Genomic DNA, 21537 nt, shown 5'->3' with positions numbered 1-21537 from the left:
AACAGTGGAGCGAGAGAGGGAGAGGGGGAAAGGGGGAGAGAGAGAGAGAGAGAGAGATTGGGGGGCTGCATTGAGGAGAAAGATTAAAGCGGGCAGGACAGCTGACAAGGGGAGCGCGTGTGTATGTGTGTGTGTTTCATAATGAGGAGACATATTTCTGTTATTTTGGAGAGTTGGCTTCAAGGCATGTTTGTAATTCTGTTTTTAGAGGTGTGGTTTTGTGTGTGTGTGTGTGTGTGTGTGTGTTTGTGAGCCCTCTTCATCATCAAAATGAAACAGAGGCTGAATGTAACCAGGGAATTCATCAAAGACTTTACTGCAGCCCATCTCCTCCTCTCTCTTTCATATAAAACCCCAAACTGTGTATATATATATATACAGCCTGTATAAATATTATAAGCTGTTATAGGCCTCTCTATCTGTGTGTGCAGACGGTGTTTAAAAGGGGTGACCCACACCTCTAGGTGATATGTCTGTGCAAAAGCAATTTTATTTAATTTATTTATTTACAGAGAATTTTTTATCTCAAATTAAATTTATGACCACCTGAAACGTTATTGTAAAACAACTTCCTCAAAATGATGAATGTTGTTCAAATATTAGGGAGTGATTTCGGGTGAGATGTGTTTAATGTGATATGATTTTGGGAGGAGCCACCTCTATAAATGTCACAGCGCCAAAACTCATAAAAGCTATGAGAAGGAAGGTTATAAACCTGCGGGAGTGAATTAATGACAGTAAAACCATTAACAGACTTGCAGAGTTCAGAGAAAAGCCATTTCAGAGGTAAAAGTTCTCACACTGGTCATGTTAATCGAGCGAGTCGGTTTTAGTTATATTTTTATTAGCTGACTACGATTTACTGGCTGAACCACACAAAGCTATCAAGAATGTATATTTCAACCCCCAAATACAATAAAATATAATAATAGAGTAACATACATAGAAGTCATTATAATAATCAATAATCTATTTTATCAAATTATTTTCATTACATTAAATCTAATTTCTTATCACCAAATTCTCATACATACTGCAAAACATATTTTAATTAATTTGAAAAAGTTTTATATCAGTATGGAATCACACAAAACCTCTCAAATGAATAAATAAAATAAAATGTATTTTATCAAATTCTTTTCATAACAATCACATTTCTTAACCCCACAATTCTCATGAATATGCTGCAAAACTGTGTTTGTTAAAATTGTAAAGCATTATATCAGTATTGAAAGAAGTATATGGCAGTATTTTTGTACATTATTATATTCTTAATTGGAAAGGATGATTCTCATTATCTAAATATAGAAATGAGCAAATAATGACAATAACTGAGAATAATGTGAATTAAAAACTGAAAAAACATCTGGATGCATTCTGGGTGATATTCTACTAAACTATTTACTCTTGTGAAATGACTTTTTGATATTTACAAATTAAAAATGTTGATTTTGAACTCAAACACAGTGTGAATGCATGTCCTGAAAAATGCAGTAGATTTTTAAAATTTGCTCAGAAAATTTCATTTGATCTCAAGCCAGACATCAGACACAAAAACAAACCGACGCCAAGCTGAGAAAAGAGAGGGATCCTCCTTCTTTATTTCATTTTTTGCTGTTGTTTCACATATTGGTACATTGCTTTTATTCCATCTTTTTTCTGCACTTATTTAAACAATGAAATCAGAGAGAATCCTCTTTTTCCTAGGAGACAGAAAGATTGTGTTTTCTCTTTTTTTAACTGGGGAAGAGGGGAAACGGGGGGCGGATAGAGGAGGGAGGCTTCTTCACATCGTTCACGAACAGACAAACAGACGGGGACAGAGAGACGGACAGAAGGAGCAAGAGCTGGGAGGGAGGGAGGGAGGGAGGGAGGGAGGGAGAAGTGCAGGATAAAAGGGGAGGGAAAAGAGGAGCGAGAGAGAGAGAGAGAGAGAGAAGAGTGAAACGGTGGCAGTGTGCTTTGTCATATCTGAGAAAAATAAAACCAAGCAGCTCTCAGACACACTTCTAGCATAAAAAAACAAACAAAAGAAGTTATGAATGATTAATAAAAACAACACTCAAAAATACAACAACAACAACACGGAAAGAAAACACTCTTAGAAAGAGAGACGGACAGGTGTCAGATCGGGGAGAGGAAAGCTGTGCTCCTCTTTTCCCCAGCAGAGGGCGAGAGTCTAAAAGAGTGAGGATCTTCAGGTTATTGGATTTCTGGACAGTAAAGATAACAGTAACGGAGCATGGCAGTGTTTGTACAGGAGTCCCTGTCGAAAGTGACCGAGTCTTTATGCAGCTGCTGGGTTTGCACACGCTAACAGTGTGTTAGGATCAGTATACTGGCAGATTCAGCTGTAGTCTTTGAGCAGTAAAAAAAATACAAAAAACAGGAGGATTTGTTGTCTTCCTCTGTGGTTGGTCCTCTCACCTTCTTCTTTTTTATTTCAGTAAAAGGAAGGAGTAACATGGCTGTTTCTGTATTGGTGTTTTTATAGTGAAGGGAGGAATGAGTAGAATGTGAAAGATAGAGAGAGAGAGAGAGAGAGAGAGAGAGAGAGATAAAAAAAGAGAGCGAGGGAATGAGGGAGAATCAATTAGAGAAGTATTTGACAATTTAGTAGTAAGTCTCCTTTTCAACCCAACCTGAGATAAAACAGAGAGAGAAAGAGGATTATTAAAATTCAGCATCAGTAACATGGATATTAAAATCATTCCTTGTTTGAGCAATCAGATATTCACAGAACATTCACATGAGGAGCATAGAGATCACTTTATTTTTGCAATACTTCCCCAGCACTTATATGACTACAACTGATCATGAATCAGTTGATACAGTCAGCTCCAATGAATCGATTCAAAACTGATTAAATGATTCATCTGCATCATAATCTCTTTGATGTTCACATGAGTGTCATGTGACATCTTCCATGCAATAAAACATTTTACTAAAATATATATATGTAGGTCAGTTTCTGTAATGAAAAAAATAAATAAAAATTATATATATATTATATATATATATACATATACATATACATATACATATACATATATATATATATATATATATATATATATATATATATATATATATATTATTTTCCTTTTGGTTAATTTAGTGTAAAATATTTTAGAAATAAATACTTGGTGTATTTTAACTAGATATTTACTGTGTTTTACCAAATTACTATATTATAATGACTTACAATAATCATGAATTTATTATTATTATTTTTTGCAATGCAACAATACTACTGTTTTACTGGATCTTTGATCAAATAGTTGCAGCCTTGGAGAGCCAATGGCAGAGTAAATATGTAAATATCAATACTTATGTACTGAATATCATCATAAGCCTAAAATATGTATATATATTTAAAGAATAATTCAAGTTCTGTACCTCCTGGGTTCCGGCGCAGGATGAGTTTTCGGATCTCATCGTAAACAAAAATTAAGAAGCTGTAAGGGAACGCACAGAACCACCAACTGGGCCTGAGAGAAGAAACGAGAGGATTCACATTAGTTAAACTGATGCTTCCTTTCACTATGACACTGTTCCATCAGGAAACACTCACTTGAGAGGATACATCCTGAGGGCCACGTCCATACCGGGGCAGTACGACAGGAAGGCAGCGAGAGCCGTCTCCTCAAACAGGCCGAAGATCAGGATTTTATTCCTGCAGAGAACAAGCACAAGCACAGTCTGCTTCAGTCACTGCTTCATATCTGATTCAGCTCTCTGCTAATGAGGAATCCCAGTGTGAGCGGGACATGAGAGAGATGCTAACTTCATGCCCTGCTGGAACACAGAGTTGCGGCGAGTCTTGCAGATGATGACGTCGGCCCACTGCACCACCACGATACTGACGAAGAAAGCCGTGTGACAGGTGAACTCCACGATCTTCCTCTGCTCATACGTCTGACAGAAAGATGACATTTATGATTACACACTCATGTGTTCACATACTGTACACTACTGTTCAAAAGGCTGGGTTCAGAAAGAGTTGACATTTTTTGAAAAACTAATTATGGCTCAAGAATGAAATAAATGTGATGTGATGGAAAGACATTTATAACATTACAAATGGGTTCTATTTCAAATAAATGCTGTTCTTTTGAATTTTATATTTGTCAAAGAATCCTGATTTTTTTTTAATCATGGTTTCCACAAAAAAAAACAACAACAACAAAAAAAAACATTTATAAATATAATGATTTGGTTACAGAAGTTTCTGAGGGATCATGTGATTACATTTTAAAATATTTAAATAGAAAAAGGTATTTTATGTTGTAATACTATTTCGCAATATTAATGTTTTCACTGTATTTGTGATTAAATAAATACAGCTCTGGTGAGCTTTTTTTCAAAAACAAATAAACCATACCAACCCGAATCTTTTGAATGGTGGTGAATATTACATGTTTATGTTTTGCTAATAATCAGTGAGATTATAGAATTTATTAATGGTTTAAATTATTTGTTTAAGTTTTAAATAAGTGACAAAATTGTTCATATCATTTTTATTAGTTTTTGTTTTTTTAGAATGTATATACAGTTTTTTATCCAAATTAGTTTTTTTATTAAAAAATTATAATAAACTAACTACCCTTTAGTTTTAGTTAATTTAGTACATCAATGATGCCTCTGAACCTAGCTGAAATAAAATGTTTTTTATATTTTACTTTATTTTATTAAAAATAATAATAATTTAGCATTTTAGTTTTATTAATTTAGTCTCAGATAACTATAATAATCCTTGTTTAGATATCTCAATCATCTATACCTTTTTTTTTTTCTATCTTCCACATTGCCAAACACTTATGAACTATCTCAGTGAATGTGTTTGAACAACAACCTATAGATGCATCCTCATGAATAAGCTTGGCTTCCTTATCTTAGTTGCACTTCCTGTCTTGAATATCTGCATGTTCTCCTGTATGGTTTTGTTTTCTTATGCCAAACCCAGATAATTAATACCTAAGAAGACAGGCCTAAAAATAACACAAGCTTTTAGTAGTTCTGTGTTTTGGTCAGCCTGTCTGAAACAGGCTAGTTGGTGCTTTTGTTTGTCTCTTTATAGAAGCATCTGTTAAATGAATAAATGTAAAATGCAATGTACCTTGCTTTGTTCAAGAGCATCTTCCAAGTGCGTGAATGTCAAAGCTGTTCTATCAAAGCTGTGTATAGTTTGTGTCATGTGACGCAGTGTTTACCCATTGCTGTCCGTAACTGTCCTCCAGGTCATTGTTAGAGCGATCGTCCCAGTTTAGCCGGATGCCCACCAGCAGACTGGGAAGCCAGCCGTTCTCAGCCAGAATCACAAAATAACTGAAAAATCCTCCCAGGGCCTGAATCATACCTACATATGACAGGAAGTCACTTTTATTTAGTTCACTTCGGGTCAGTAGACCAGTCGGTTTCTTCCTACAGCAGTTGGGTTTTTCCAAAACCCAATTAAAATAATTTTTTATAATGTAACAGCTCACTAACCGATCTGTCCATAGGCGATGCTGATGAGACGCTCGTTCACCAGCTTGTCCCTCTGAGGGTTACGAGGCTGGCGCTTCATGATGTCACTCTCTGCTGCTTCATAAGCCAATGAGATTGCAGGGACCTGAGATGGAAGGTAATGATTGGTTAATATAACAAGGGAGTGTATTTCAGAAAACTAGAAAAGAACAGTTCCAGTTACATTGTTCAATATGTTCATTATTGAAATAAAGACATTAGATGTGTGTATGTGTGGCTCACCATGTCAGTGCCCAGGTCAATGCAGAGAATGGTGATGGTTCCCAGAGGAAGAGGAATGTTGACTAAGATGAAGAACAGGAAGGGAGTGATCTCAGGGATGTTGCTGGTCAGTGTGTAAGCGATGGACTTCTTCAGGTTATCAAAGATCAGACGACCTGCGAGAGAGCAAAAATGCAAACAGACTTCACTATTACTGAGCCAAAGTCGTTTCTCTCGTTCCTGTGCTTTTCCAAAATTTGTCAAGGCAGTTTGCTTGCAAAGAAGTGTCATGCATATAATTAAAAATTTATAAGTTATAAGATTTTTTTTAAGATGTTTTTAATATTAATTAATACACATTTAAAAATGTAAAAACTATAAAGCTTTTTTAATGAAAGTTACTATACAAAAACATGCTCAGTGTGTTTATTAATCCGTTTAAATGTCACCAACTCTTCTTAATTTTTTGTTTACATTTTGTTGCGTTTATTTATTAAATAATTAAAAACTATAGTAAACTAAAACTAAAAGTTTATACATATTAATCAGTAAAAACAAATAACACTATTAATACAAATACTGATTTTATCATGTTTTTTTTTTTTACATTTATTGAATATAACCATTAGTAATTTATTGAATATAACAATAACCATTTTATGTAATATTTAATAAATGTTTAATTTGAATGAATACAAATTAATACAAATATTACCAAGTTGTTGTTTTTTTTTAATCCAAACATTAAGCTATATTATACTTTACTATAATACAACTGTTTTATAGTTTTGTATAATAAATTTTTATCTAAAATGTAATTTCTGAATTATTTGGATAATTTTTTAATTTATATTATATTATATTATGAATGCTTTATGGACCTCAGGTAGACTAGCAACCACTGGATTTGTGAAATCTAATGGCGCTCCAATTTAATAATGAACAAAAATCAAAATCCAGGTCATAGACGAAAATAATTGCCTCATATGAGCTGCCTTCATTTTCTGGCTTGCTCTGGATTTCTTTCTCTCTTTCCCATTTCCTCTCTCTCTCTTACCTTCCTCAACTCCAGTAACGATGGATGCAAAGTTGTCGTCCAGCAGGATCATGTCTGCAGCCTGCTTGGAGACGTCTGAGCCAGAGATCCCCATAGCAACACCGATGTCTGCCTTCTTCAGAGCGGGCGAGTCGTTCACCCCGTCACCAGTCACCGCCACGATGGCGCCCTAAACCACACAGAGAGTGTGTAAAAACATAAGCCAGCTGTTTCCCTTGATTCTGTAATCATGAATAATAATGGACTACAGTGATGTGTGTTATTTAGGAGTGCACCTGTCTCTGGCAGCCCTCCACGATGATGAGTTTCTGCTGGGGAGAGGTCCTGGCGAACACGATCTCGGTGTGATTCTTCAGCACTTCATCCATCTGGTCCTGCGAGAGGTCCTTCAGATCTGAGCCGTGGATCACACAGGCTTTAGCATCCCTGACAACACACGCATGAAGAAAGACAAATCAAGACTCATCCTCTCAGGTTGTATCAAAATCAGATGAACTGTGCAGCTGCTGATGTTTTGATAAAAATGAGCCAGAAGTATTAGACAAATCACATTTTCAGAACTGCGTCTATTTTGCATGACTTAGATAAGCTATATAATGTACCTACACTATTATGGGGCAAAATCATGTTTCTCCATTGATGGACATTTAAAAGTGACTATATTTGCACAAATAAATTGCTAATATTTTGCTATATATATATATATATATATATATACATACACTCTTAAAAATAAAGGTTTCAAGATGCATGTTTTATTTTTTATTTTTTTATTATTATTTTACAGTGATTCCGATTAAAAAAACATTTTTATTAAACAGTTCTTTATTAAACCTTGGTTTATTCTACATTTGAAGAACATTTTAAAATATGAAATATAGTTTAAACAATCATTTAAAAGATTCTATTGATGTTAAAGATTTAGATTTAGTTTTAAAAGTGTAGCTGTTTAACCAGTGACCTGCTTTTGAAGTTATTATAGAGAATATTAAAGTATTTTTGATTTTAAGTATAGTCCAAACAAGCAGGATTCAATTTAGACATGTTCCTGAATCAACATTCTTTGTCATTCCTACAAACAATATTCCTATCAAGCAATAGACACCATATCCTAAACCTAGCCTACTTCTGAAAGCAGATGATTGGTGGAAAATGATACTGTTAAAGCCTAATCCCTAACCAGTAATCCCATCAGTTGATAGGAACGCTGTCCCAGCACTGAAAAACCTGCTGATCCAGGAAAACATCCTTGTGAAGATCATGAAACTTAAGTACTGGCTTCCTAACCAGCTGGGATATTTTTATCCATAGTATATTATTAATGTATACGGAAAATTATATCAGGGAAGATACAAAATGGATCTTAAATCAGAAATGTGAGTTTGGAATACAATGCAGTAGGTTTTATAGGGTTTTCCTGCTCTACCTGGGGTTGACCTGGCTGACGGGGATATTAAGGCGAGCGGCGATGTCCTCCACTGTCTCGTTACCCTCAGAGATGATCCCCACACCTTTAGCGATGGCCTTGGCCGTGATGGGATGGTCACCGGTCACCATGATGACTTTGATTCCAGCCGAGCGGCATTTGCCCACGGCGTCTGGGACGGCGGCTCGGGGAGGGTCGATCATGGACATCAGACCCACAAAGCACAGGTTGTCTGTCTGGAAGTTAATGTCGTCTGTGTCGAAGGCGAATCCTTTGGGGTACTTGTCCTCAGGCATGAACAAGTGGCAGAAACCTGGATGGAAGGAGGAAAAGACACACTTGACTTGAAGATCCACTGGTTTGGTTTTTCATTTGTCTTGGATATATAGTTTAAAGGAAACAGGAAACAGAAAAGCACATGCAATACTGTAGTTGATTTTCATATCCCACGTCACATCTCTGTATTTCTCACCCAGCACTCTTTCTCCCAGTCCTCCGAGCTCCAGGTAGGCGTTCTGGAAGGCCTCCTTCAGTTCCTCGTCCATGGGCTGCTCTTTGCCCTGCACCATGATGGTGGAGCAGCGGTCCAGGATGCGCTCTGGCGCCCCCTTCATCACCAGCAGGTAATGGCTGTCAGGCGTCTCATCCGTCTCGTGCACTGAGAGCTGGCGGGAAAACACATCAGAGCACATGAGAATGAGTGTTCATGAGAAACTAATAATACTGGAGATAAATGTGACTAAAGATGAGCCTGTTTAATCATTCATCAGAATTAAATGAAATATCTTAGACTAGAGAATTTGACTAAATGGACAGCTGTAGTTTTCTTTAGATCAAATCATTCATAAATTCAAATTCAAAATGATAAACTAAACTGTAGTTTTCTTAAGAGTTCGTATTGAGTTTTCTTAAATTCTCAAGTATTGGGTAATGCCGAATTAACAATGCACGATTTTTCATAGGTGAAATCGCCAACAAATGCCTGAAATCAGAGAGAAATCGGTGCCCTTTAAAGCAAGTGACAACCATGCAGTGTGAATTATCAAAGACGTGATCTGAGGGAATTGTCGACATGTCGCAGAAAAAAATTTGAAAAAAATTTGGCATGCTAAATATCTGGAGCTGTTGGTGATTCACAATCACGCTGTGTGCAATGATTTCTGACTGAATACTACATTGGTGATGACCTACAGCCAATGAGAGACCAAGAAACAGGGCAGAGGGAAGTTCGGGGAGGAGTTATAGACCAGAATATCAATACTTTGATAGATATTTGAACAACTCAATCATACAGAAACAAACATTTGCTTGACCAGCCACAACATCAGCATAAGAAAACCCAATCCCTGTTCCTGCATCTCCCTCCTGCATAATTAATTTTTATTTTTCTCCTTGCTATATATATATTTTTAATAATCCAGTCTCACTCGAAAACTCCAGTCTGATGCATGCAGGTTCTCGCGTTATTTCCTTATATCTTCTCGTGTGTGTTTTGTTAGTTTGCGGACCAGACAGAGCTGAAACCCCCTGTCGCGGATCCATCATGCTATCTGAACACAGCAGCAACTCACAGTGTGAACTCGGCATAAGTGAAAGTAACATTGATTGAATGTTAACAAGTTAATGGATTCTGATACTAGACAGTAAACAAACCTGGTATTTGTTGGTGGAGTTGAAGGGAATCTCAGCCACTTTCTTGTTCTTGTCCCTCATGGCTTTGACGGAGCCACAGGAGAGCTCGATGCACTTGAGAAGAGCCGATTCAGAGGCGTCCCCTGCGACATCACGCTTCAGGATGGGCAGAGAGTCCTGTCCCGCCTTAAACACGGCTCTGTTACAGAGCGCCGCCACACGGGCCAGAGACAACCACGTCCCAGAGCTCTTGTCAAAGGACGCACCTGTTAGACAACACACTCGGGATCAGTTTCGGAAATTCACTAAGGCTGCACTTATTTGATTAAATTAGTAAAGACAATAATATTGTAAATATTTCTAAATATAAAATAACTATTATGTACTGTAATGTATTTTAAAATGCAGTTTATTTTTGAGGCAAAGCTGAATGTTTATCATCATTACTGCAGTCTTCTGTGATGAAGATGATCCTTCAGAAATCATTCAAATGTGCTGATTGGCCGCTCAAGAAAATATTATTTTTATTACCGATGTTGAAAACAGTTGTGATAATGCATATTTTTAGTGAAAGCGTCAATATTTAATTTTTTTAGGATTCTTCAATGAATAGAAAGTTCACATAAAGAACAACGATAATTTTCAATAGAAATCTTTGGTGCAATATTACTTGAGAGATAATATTATTTGAATACTTCATATTTATATATATATTTCTCCTGGTTGGTTCACAGTTGGTTTTGATTCGTTTTAAAATGGTGTTAGTTTTATTTAAAAATAATAATCCTGCTTTGGTGACATTTGAAATGCCTGTACTGATCTATTCATTGCATCCTGAGCGACTCACCCGACTGATCTTCTGTGGTGTCGGCCTCATGGATCTGATTGTCGAACCACATGTGAGCGACAGTCATGCGGTTCTGCGTCAGGGTGCCGGTTTTATCAGAGCAGATGGTGGATGTGGATCCCAGGGTCTCCACAGCCTCCAGATTCTTCACCAGACAGTTCTTCCGGGCCATGCGCTTGGCCGTGAGCGTCAGACACACCTGGGAGACGCAAACAGAGAGAAACCCAAACAGAGGAGCAGTGGAACAAAAGGAAGTTGAAAGGAAAAAGAGGTGGAGAGAAAAGAAGCAAACAGTTTTAGTGGCATTTCATTGTTTGTGGACAATGCAGCGTTGTGCATTAAGAGAACTGAGTGAAATCAAAAAGAGCCAAGCACAGCAGGAAGCAGAGAGGTCAGAAACATACTCAACGCAATGTCTGCCTTTATTATTGATGTCAAGAGGTGAGCCAATCAAAATCAGTGGTAAAATCACACAAATGTGTCTTTTATTTGATAGAAGAGTCGAATTGAATGCCAAAATGATCAAATGTGACATGCTCTTATCATCCAAAACCCTTCAAATATGACACACTATTTTAATAATGTATGATGCATTTTGTTAGTTAGGGTTTTACTTGCAGTGAGGAGAAACAAAACTTTTGTGCAGACCATATTTTTATGAGGTGAATTATTGTCTGCCGAGAACATGCAAAATGCAGTTACCAAAAAAAATAAAAATAAATGACAACCAAAAATCAAGAGACTTAATCAACTGTTCTATTCAGCCTATATCACATTAATAATTATTTATATCGTTTGGCCAATCCAGGACATTTTTGTTTACTTTTGTGCCTTTATAATTTCCAACATAGCACCCTTATGGTAACACTGAGAGGCCAAATTCATAAAAAAAATATTTTAATTAATGAAACATACAAGCTATAAAGGGCAGCACAGCTGTTTTCAGTACTGAAAAAAAAAATCCTTCAGTAAATCAGTATATCAGAATGATTTCTGAAGATCATGTGACACTGAAGACTGGAGTAATGATACTGAAAATACAGCTTTAAATCACAGGAATAAATTACACCTTAAAATAGATTTTGAACTGTAATAATATTTTCACAATATTACTGTTTTTTAATGTTTACCATTTATTCAAATAAATGCAGCTTAGGTGAGCATAAGAAACTTCTTTAAAATACATCAAAAACTTTAAAAGCTACAGCATAAATGATATGACTGACTTTTTCTTATGTATAAGTGTTGAAAATTGCAAAATAGTTTCACAATTTACAAGAAAACTAACTGTGTAGTTGAGCTAAGCAAATTTCTTCTTATTGACATAACATTTAGGTAGAAAATAAAGAGGTTAACGATAAATTTAATTTCCTTAATTTTCTTTAAGAGACAATTAATTTTTAATAATAAATTTTTTTTACCATTTACTGTAAAAAGTATATAATTTATAATATAAACATTTATAAATGTAAAATTTGCCAGTTGGGTCCCAAAAACATTAACAACCTCACGGTCAAAAAGTCTCAACGTCCTCAGTGTCAGTGTATTTAGCATGCATATTTAGCATGCATATTTAGCATGCATATTTGCACTGCATTATGTATTACATGTTTCTGAATGCAGTGATGCAAAAATCAAGCTTGACATCTGCGTAGAGTGTTTCAGGCCTAGATGTGCACAGCAGCCAGAGGCACAGCACACAGCACAGCCAGAGCGACACACCGTCTCTGTGTCGCAGCCACTAGCTCACACAGGCAGCTAAAGATACCACACAGTAATACTTTTTCAGATTTTCATATTGGCCTAGGATTTCAACAGTGAGAGTCTGTAAAAGAACACAGGAAGAGAACGAGAGGAACAGACAGAGAGAAGGAGAGAGAGACAGTGATAGAGTCACGAAGAGGCACAGATATGAAGGATTTGAGAGAGGGAACACAGTTCAAGAACACACACGATGATATTCAACACTACTGACACCACACACACAACCACAGAGCAGAAGCCACAACACTCACTGATACACTGAAGAACAAATGACCCGGAGATGGACAACAGATTCAAGTATCCATTTATAACCTCATGGAATATGTTCAGAATGGCATACTACTAATATCTGAACTAGAGAACTACTGTATGGTTCTGTAGTACACTCTTAAAAAGAAAGGTGCTTCACGATGCCATAGAAGAACATTTTTGTCTAAATGGTTCCATAAAGAACCTTTAACATCTGAAGAACCTTTCTATTTCACAAAAGTGACTAACAAATTTATTAAAACAAATTTATGTAAGGTTTTCAACCAATTTTGTAAGGTTTGTGCCACTGCTGCTCTTAACTAACAGTATTGGTTATTACCAAAGTCATTTTTTCTCTTTCAGTATTGGTTAGACCTCCATTGTGTGTAAGCTTTTGAATAACAGTAGTAAGCTATTTCTAATGCTATAATATAATTATTGCTGTTATCTGTGAAAAGAAAGGCAGAAATTTGTCAAGTGCTTTATAGTGTTTTACCCAATTAGTACAAAAAGTACATAAACAAAGTACATAAGCTGTTATCAAAGGCAAAGGAGGCCATTATTGTTATTATGTGAATAAATACTATTTAGTTGTTTCAGTTTGTTCTTTGTTCAGAAATTACAATAACATTTTTAGAATTCAATTTTTTTGACAGATTTCTGAAATATTTGTGTTTTCTGTATTATGACAGGTGGTCTAATAAATTGTTAAGCACTGTATGTTTTCATAGCATTCAGTTGGCACATTTGTCTTATGGACATTGGGCAGAATGTAAATAAAGAAAATAGGGGTTTAAATCAGATTAATAAAAAAAATAATCTTCAAATAAACTTTAGTTGCAGCTCTAATTGACTGACATACTATTGCCACTAGTGAGAATATATTGTAGCACACTACTGTTTATTTACTCGGTAGGCAGTGTGCAGTGATACTGTGCAGTATCTACAGTAGTATATACTGTGAAGTATGTTAGTATGCAGTATGTCCATTCCAAACAAAGCCATGGACAAAAGATACAGAAACAAAAAAGACAAAAAACACACACACACACACACATCACAAATTATACTGAAAAATAACTAAACCAAACACGTACTTGTCACAGAAACACATTTGAACATTAGCAGGGACACCAACACACATCCCACACTACAACATCCTGACACTGCATAAGCCCCTCAAGGTGACTCACAGTGACGGTGGCCAGCAGACCCTCGGGCACGTTGGCGACGATGATGCCGATGAGGAAGATGACGGCCTCCAGCCAGGAGTAGCCCAGGATGATTGACAGGATGAAGAAGGTGACGCCCAGGAAGACGGCCACGCCGGTGATGATTTGGATGAAGTGCTCGATCTCTTTGGCGATGGGGGTCTTTCCGGTCTCCAGGCCGGAGGTCAGAGTAGCGATGCGGCCCATGACAGTTCGGTCACCGGTGCACACCACAATCCCACGAGCGGTACCTGACCGAGGAGGAGAGAACAGAAGGACATCATTATAATCATCAGAGGATATTAGAAAATATATAAATAACAAGAAATAGTGATTTAAAATGATATTACATATTATAATGTGAGAACAAAGAGTGTGTGACCTATGCTGCAATATTTAGTAGTATTAGTGTGTATACTAGTGGTACACAGAATATACAACTCTTAGTTTTAGTAATTTGGCAGTAATGTTTATATTTCTATCACTGGGCAAATGAAATCACCCATTTTGCCTTACAAATTATAAAATAAATAGTCCTGTCAAATGATTAATCACATCAAAATACAAGTTTTGTCTACATTATATATGTGTGTGTACTATGTATATTTATTTTGTATATAATATAAATACACACACAGAGTATATATTTTGAAAATATTTACATGTGTATACATTTATATATTTATATTCTTATATTTTACATTATATATAAATATTTAATATATAAACATGACATATTTTTCTCAAATATATACAGGCATGTGTTTGTATTTATATATGCTTGATAAATATACACAGTACACACTCATATATTATGTAAACAAAAACGTTTATTTTGGATGTGATTAATTGTGATTAATCGTTTGACAGCAATAAAAATAATACAAATTATATATAATATACTGTATACACTACTGCTCAAAAGTTTTTGGTTGGTAGGGGTTTTGTTGCAATGTTTTTGAAGTAAGTCTCTTAAGATCATCAAATCTTTTTTTTTTTTTTTAATACAATAAAAACTGTAATATTGTGAAATATTTTTACAATTTAAAATAACTGTGTTCTATTAATATATTTTAAAATGCAATTTATTCCTATGATGGAAAAGCTGAATTTTCAGCATCATTACTCCAGTCTTCAGTGTCACATGATCCTTCAGAAATCATTCTGAAATACTGATTTGCTGCTCAAGAGACATTTCAGATTTTTTTCAGAATTCAAGAAGTTTAAAAAAAAAATAGAATCTCATTAATTATTTCTTTACTGAAATAAAAAATAATAATAACAAACCCATTAGTTTATTTAAAAAGACCAAAAAAAAAAATGAATGTGTAAATATGTTTATTTATTGACCACCACTGCATAATGTTATTTGAATATTAGATATGACCAAATAAGTATATATTTTAATAAAAAATGTATATGGTTTACATGAGCTCTTTTGTTTCTTATGTATTCTTTTTAAATATAATATCCAGTCCGACATATTAATGTGATGTCTTGTTTTGGGATGGTTAAGGTCTGTGCTCTAATTCACCAGATGGTGGCAGGAGAGCGCCACCCTGAGGCTGAGCTGGGATCTACTGCTGACAGCTCCCTACTGAGCCTGGCCATATGCAGCATCTCCTGACCTATCGAAACAACTGCATTACACAACTGACAAGAGCCACAGACACATGTACACCGACTGAGAGAGAGAGAAATCAGTCATTTCCAAAAGAACTATACATGGAACTGCTTTCATATGAGCAGCTGTATTTGTTATAATGAACATACATCATCATTCACAGGTAAAAAAAACCTGTCAAAGGCTGGATTAGCAAACGATGAAACCTCATGTGAAATTCAGCTACACAGAAGGAAATGTCACCAGCTCCTGCAGAGTGTTATTCATTTGTTCAATCAGATCTGAACTGATTAGTGTTTTACCATCAAAACGAAGTGAAATGTGTGCAAAGCGAGTGAAAAACAAGGGTGCGAGCAATCGCGTGGGCAGTAGAAAGATGGGTGCAGACGTGAGAGGCTTCCTCTTCGGCTTTTTTTGTAGTAAAAACATTAAGAGATTGGAAAAAGGGTGAAATAAAAAAGCAGAAATCGATCTGAGAAGATAAGTTCATAAAGAACAGGAAATGAAATAATAAAGAGAGAGAGGGAGGGAGAGAGAGAGACAGCCTGGAGGAGAAAATAGAGCAGAGATGCAGCTACTATGGCAACCGTACCCTCAACACAGTTGGTGGAGAAGAAGGCGATGTTACGGGTTTCCAGAGGGTTGTCATGGGTACAGTCAGGTGACCTGGTCTGAGGCTCTGATTCGCCCGTCAGGGACGAGTTATCAACCTGAGAAATATAAATATATATGAAACAAACTGCTGTTTCTGTGTCTGAAAGTTCAGAAGCGCTTTAGAATAATGAAGTTTTAGATGGATGGATAGACAGATAGACAGACAGAAAGACAGAAAGATAGACAGACAGATAGACAGAAAGATAGATAGACAGACAGACAGACAGACAGAAAGAAAGATAGACAGACAGACAGAAAGACAGAAAGATAGATAGACAGACAGACAGAAAGATAGAAAGATAGATAGACAGACAGACGGAAAGATAGATAGACAGACAGATGGAAAGATAGATAGACAGACATACAGACAGATGGAAAGATAGACAGACAGACAGACAGAAAGATAGAAAGATAGATAGACAGACAGACAGACAGACAGACAGAAAGATAGATAGACAGACAGACAGACAGAAAGATAGATAGACAGACAGGCAGGCAGGCAGGCAGATAGATAGATAGATAGATAGATAGATAGATAGATAGATAGATAGATAGATAGATAGATAGACAGACAGACAGACAGACAGACAGACAGATAGATAGATAGATAGATAGATAGATAGATAGATAGATAGACAGACAGAAAGATAGACAGACAGAAAGATAGATAGACAGACAGACAGAAAGACGGAAAGACAGACAGACAGACAGACAGACAGACAGACAGACAGATAGATAGATAGAAAGATAGATAGACAGACAGACTGTGTAGATGCTGTACCTTGCAGCCGTGAGCAGAGATGATCCTGAGGTCAGCAGGGATCCGGTCTCCTCCCTTCACCTCCACCAGATCCCCAGCCACCACCTCCTCAGCGTTAATCTGGAGCTTCTCACCTTCACGGATCACTAAAGCTTGCTGCGGACCACACACACACACACACACACATTTCAAACTCTAATGGGTCTAAGGAGATAGGAGAGATTAGAGGAGCATTAATACAGTCTGGGGATTCACAGAGATAATAATTAGGATTATGACCACAGAGGAAATCAACGGATTATGGTTATTTGGGTTTTCACTTTGATCCACTCCGACTGTTACTTTGAGTTGAGAAGCACAGCCAGAAATATGCACAGCAAACTTTCTCACTTTTGAATTATGATTTGGATGAAGCATAATTAGGAATCTGAACTGAGGGTATTGAATAACTTTTATTTGGTGTACCTGGGGAACCATGTTCTTGAAAGACTCCATGATCTTCGAGCTCTTGGCCTCCTGGAAGTAGGAGAAGCAGCCGGTGATGATGACCACAGCAGACAGCACGATCCCCAGATACAGCTGTGGAGAAGAGAGAGCAGGTCATCAGAATAATGTGGAGGAACTCCTCAGGAGCTCACTGACCTGGAGCCTCATTTAGCTCACAAACCAAAACAGAAGCCACTATGGTCAAATTCTCCAAAAACTGCTGAGTAGAATTTTTTCAGGTTTCTTTGATGAATAGGAAGGTCAGAAGAACAGCTTTTATCTTTTGTGAGGTTATCATAATTTTTGATCAATTTAAAGCATGTGCATTATAAAAAGAATAGATCATATTTGGGACCCTCTCTGTGAAATCCAGGCTGAAGTCTCAAAATCTAATGATGAGATAACAAGCATCAAAATCTGATTTCTACCATTAATTTCACTATGATTTCAATCTTTGACATGGTCTTAGTCAGTAATGAAGATATCAATGTTACATTCTCACAGAATGTTCTTTACCTTATGAAGAATTATTTTATATAGAATATAAAATATACAAAAAATGACTTTAGCTGGGTCTTCACAGAGAGGGTCACATTTAATACAGAGTTATTAACAAAACAAAAATATTAAAGACTTGCTATTGAATGGGATTATTGGGTTAAATCTTGCACACTATAAATGTAATTATCTATGAAGATTCGGGAGGAGCGCGTCAGATACTTAGCCTAATCATCACAGGTGGACCACAATCAAGTAATCAATCCCACAGTATAAATATCGCTGACTTACCTCTATCCATTGACGGTTTATCAGCATGCTGGTTCGCCTCGTCAGTCACCTTATCACAGACCCAATTTTCGTACCAACGAAGAGTGCTACACAGGGGATTTATTAGACCTGCTGCTTTTGCCGGACCCGAGATCATTTCTACCCAGCCAAACACGGCCGTTGAGCAGCATTAAGCGTCATCGCGACAGCTGCTATCCTCGCCAAGCCACACATCGTGGCCAATAGACCGTGCAACTCCGAGCTTGCCTGCTCGATACACGATCGCGCCGCCCGAGACCGAGCTCTCGTCGAGCGCTGGATTGCAGCAGAAAGAATCCAACCACGGTTCAGCCTTTCACCACGGCGTTCCGGCCGAGTGGCAGTTCGAGGCCGCTTCCTCTAGCGGCGCGCAGACTAATACATTTCCAGGCGAAGACGCTAAAAAACAGGTTCTTCTTTTTCTTCATTGGATTTTTACGGCAGTTTGCATTCAAAGTGTTGCATCTAAAAGCAGTTTTGCGGCTAAAGTTTTGTTCCGTCTTCTTCTAGTAGTGTTTTATGGAGGTTTTGGCAAACCAACGTAAAGGTGCATTACCGCCACCCGCTGATCCGGGGTGTGGATTCCGCATAGATTTGGACTACAGATACACCGTTCCGTCGGATGATGATGCCACTTTTTAACCACGAAGCCAAAGGCATTAGGTTAGATTATTGTAATGCCTCGTTCTCAGGCCTTCCAGCTAAATCGTTGAGCAAGCTTCAGTATACAAATCCTGCCGCACGCTTGTACTTCTCCTCGCGAACACATTACAACCGGTTCTTTCACAATTACACGGGCTTCCCGTAAACATGAGAATTGATTTTAAAATTCTTATCTTAACATACTAGGCACTTCATGGGACTGCACCTGAGTATTTTTGTGAACTCATCAGTCCTGATATTCCATCACGCTCTCTTCGCTCTACTAACTCTTCACTTCACCAGCCATAATGTGAGCTAAAGACCATGGGGGAAAGAGCCTTTTCATATAAAGCCCCTACGCTATGGTATGTACTTCTTCTGCATGCACCTATGTTGGGCGATTTTTTGTTGATTAAGTCACATTTATTCAAGACTGTCTGTCTTTAATGAATTATTGTATTGCTTTTGGCGTTTGTTCCTACAAATAAAATGCATTATTATTATTATTATTGTTGTTACATTCGCCTTACCGCGCACGTTTAAACCTCGCCGAAATGATACAGACATAAGTTCAAAAAAAAAAAAAAAAAAAAAAAAAAAAAAAAAAAAAAAAAAAAAAAAAAAAAAAAAAAAAAAAAAAAGTCTCTGGATAAAGCGCCTGCTAAATGCTTAATTTAATTTAAAAATTTTCATTTGCATGCAAGTCTTCTGGTAGGACCAAATCATTTAGGGACCTATTTTACCATTCACTGGCGTGATCACTCAAAATTAATCTAAAACGCATCTGCCCTCGTGTTTTGATGCAGGATAGCAAGCATGAGTAAAATTACCATCGCCTTTTAAGGACCGTAATACGGAAAACCGGAAAGTAAGTCTCTTTAGAAACCACTTGGAAGCAAATAGCACATAACCTGCCGTTAACCCATTTGCTGCAAGCATCGCCAACGGCCCCAGTCTATGTTTCGTTTTCACAGCACGTTAAACATCACTCTCTTACTTGATCTGGATAAGCCGCGCATCAATTGAAGTCCAAAGACTTTGGCTTTTATATCTGACCAATATTTCGATAAAACATAATTCCAGTGATTAATTTTCCATCATGTCAGGAAACTATTCCTATTCCTGAACGGTAAACGTCAAAGTGTTAGCTCGTGGACAAATGTTGATCATGGATCTAGTCAGAAAGAATCATGAACAGAAACATCTTTATTTTGGGTATATAATTTCTGCCTCCATGCCAAAAATGGGGGGTATCTTGTAAGGGGTTAACGTTACTGCCATAATCATGTCTTTTGGTACAACGCCTTACAAGACTAAACATGCTCAATCGTTTCCAAAAGCCTCTGTTTCCACAGTCCATAATACAACGTGAAAACAGCGTTCCAAACGTATCCACTCGGGAGTCCGTCTAAAGAGCCCGGAGGCCAAATGAGAGGAAAGATGCTTTTCCAACAGGAACATAATAAGGTGGACAAGGCCTGAGGAATCGTCAAATCAGGCAACAAATTGCTAAGCTGGTAACACAGTAGGCTACCCATCCATTTTTAGCTTGCCCCATCAATATTACTAACACTTTTACTCTTCCCACAGCCAACATCTACAGCAGCCGAAGCAAGTAGCCTTTCATGTACCTCCTCACTGCCGCAGCAGTGTCTGCTCCCGCAGGGGCCTTTCCTGTACCTCCCCACCGCCGCTGCAGTGTCTGCTCCTGCAGGAGCCTTTCTTGTACCTCCCCACCGCCGCTGGAGTGTCTGCTCCCGCAGGAGCCTTTCCTGTATCTCCCCACCGCCGCTGCAGTGTCTGCTCCCGTAGGAGCCTTTCCCGTATCTCCCCACTGCCGCTGCAGTGTCTGCTCCCGCAGGAGCCTTTTCCGTATCTCCCCACTGCCGCAGCAGTGTCTGCTCCCGCAGGAGCCTTTCCCGTATCTCCCCACTGCCGCAGCAGTGTCTGCTCCCGCAGGAGCCTTTCCCGTTCTCCCCACTGCCGCAGCAGTGTCTGCTCCCGCAGGAGCCCTTCCTATACCTCCTCACTGCTGTGCAGTGTCTGCTCCCGCAGGAGCCTTCCTACACCTTCTCCCTGGCTGTGCAGTGTCTGCTCCCGCAGGAGCCTTCCTACACCTCCTCACTGCCGCGCAGTGTCTGCTCCCGCAGGAGCCTTTTCCTGTACCTCCACACTGCCGTAGCAGTGTCTGCTCCCGCAGGAGCCTTTCCCGTTCTCCCCACTGCTGTTGCAGCGTCTGCTCCCGGCAGGAGCCTTTCCTACACTTAAATATATATATATATATTAAAAAAAAAAAAAAAAAAAAAAAAAAAAAAAAAAAAAAAAAAAAAAAAAAAAAAAAAAAAAAAAAAAAAAAAAAAAAAAAAATAATAAAAATAAAAAATAAAATACCACACATCACCTCCGCCTAAAGGCATGCCATGCATCTGAGGTTGCGGTGATAGCACCATGTATCGACAATAGCCAAGACGATATTAGGCCCATTCTCCAACCAACGTTTTTTATAATAATCCAACTAGGCGGCCTACCTTAATTCGGCCTACCTTAATTAATCAAACCGCTCCGTTATCCCATCTCAGCACTGCATTTCCCGCTCGCCCGTGCCCTCAAAGGACGATGTGAGCCCGTAGGTTTAAAAAAAAAAAAAA

General features: G+C 37.7%; 1 protein-coding gene across 1 annotated transcript; it reads right to left on the bottom strand.

Annotated features, from left to right (window-relative positions):
* Positions 1 to 1573: 1573 nt before the first annotated feature.
* LOC113083311 (sodium/potassium-transporting ATPase subunit alpha-3) lies at positions 1574 to 17608 on the bottom strand. Its single transcript, XM_026254462.1, has 18 exons — positions 17597 to 17608; positions 17420 to 17533; positions 16976 to 17110; positions 16133 to 16250; positions 13899 to 14167; positions 10693 to 10891; positions 9867 to 10111; positions 8686 to 8878; positions 8214 to 8526; positions 7063 to 7213; positions 6788 to 6956; positions 5752 to 5906; positions 5491 to 5614; positions 5214 to 5359; positions 3788 to 3918; positions 3575 to 3676; positions 3400 to 3491; positions 1574 to 2642 (listed from the first exon to the last, which is right to left on the bottom strand). The coding sequence occupies exons 1-18, from the start codon at positions 17606 to 17608 to the stop codon at positions 2614 to 2616; spliced, it is 2697 nt and encodes an 898-aa protein (XP_026110247.1). The 3' UTR covers positions 1574 to 2613.
* Positions 17609 to 21537: the final 3929 nt, after the last annotated feature.

This window comes from Carassius auratus, unplaced genomic scaffold (assembly GCF_003368295.1).
Source record: "Carassius auratus strain Wakin unplaced genomic scaffold, ASM336829v1 scaf_tig00037702, whole genome shotgun sequence".
NCBI classification, from domain to species: Eukaryota; Metazoa; Chordata; class Actinopteri; order Cypriniformes; family Cyprinidae; genus Carassius; species Carassius auratus.
Note: the sequence above shows the minus strand (reverse complement) of the source record. Positions and strands in the feature narration are given on the sequence as shown.

Bases quoted from the DNA above. Each gene is read 5' to 3' on its own strand.
- LOC113083311 (XM_026254462.1), bottom strand. The intron at 3,677-3,787 runs GTTAGCATCTCT...TGTTCTCTGCAG, and splicing joins GTGTTCCAGCAGGGCATGAA to GAATAAAATCCTGATCTTCG. The intron at 3,492-3,574 runs GTGAGTGTTTCC...TTCTTCTCTCAG, and splicing joins CTCAGGATGTATCCTCTCAA to GCCCAGTTGGTGGTTCTGTG.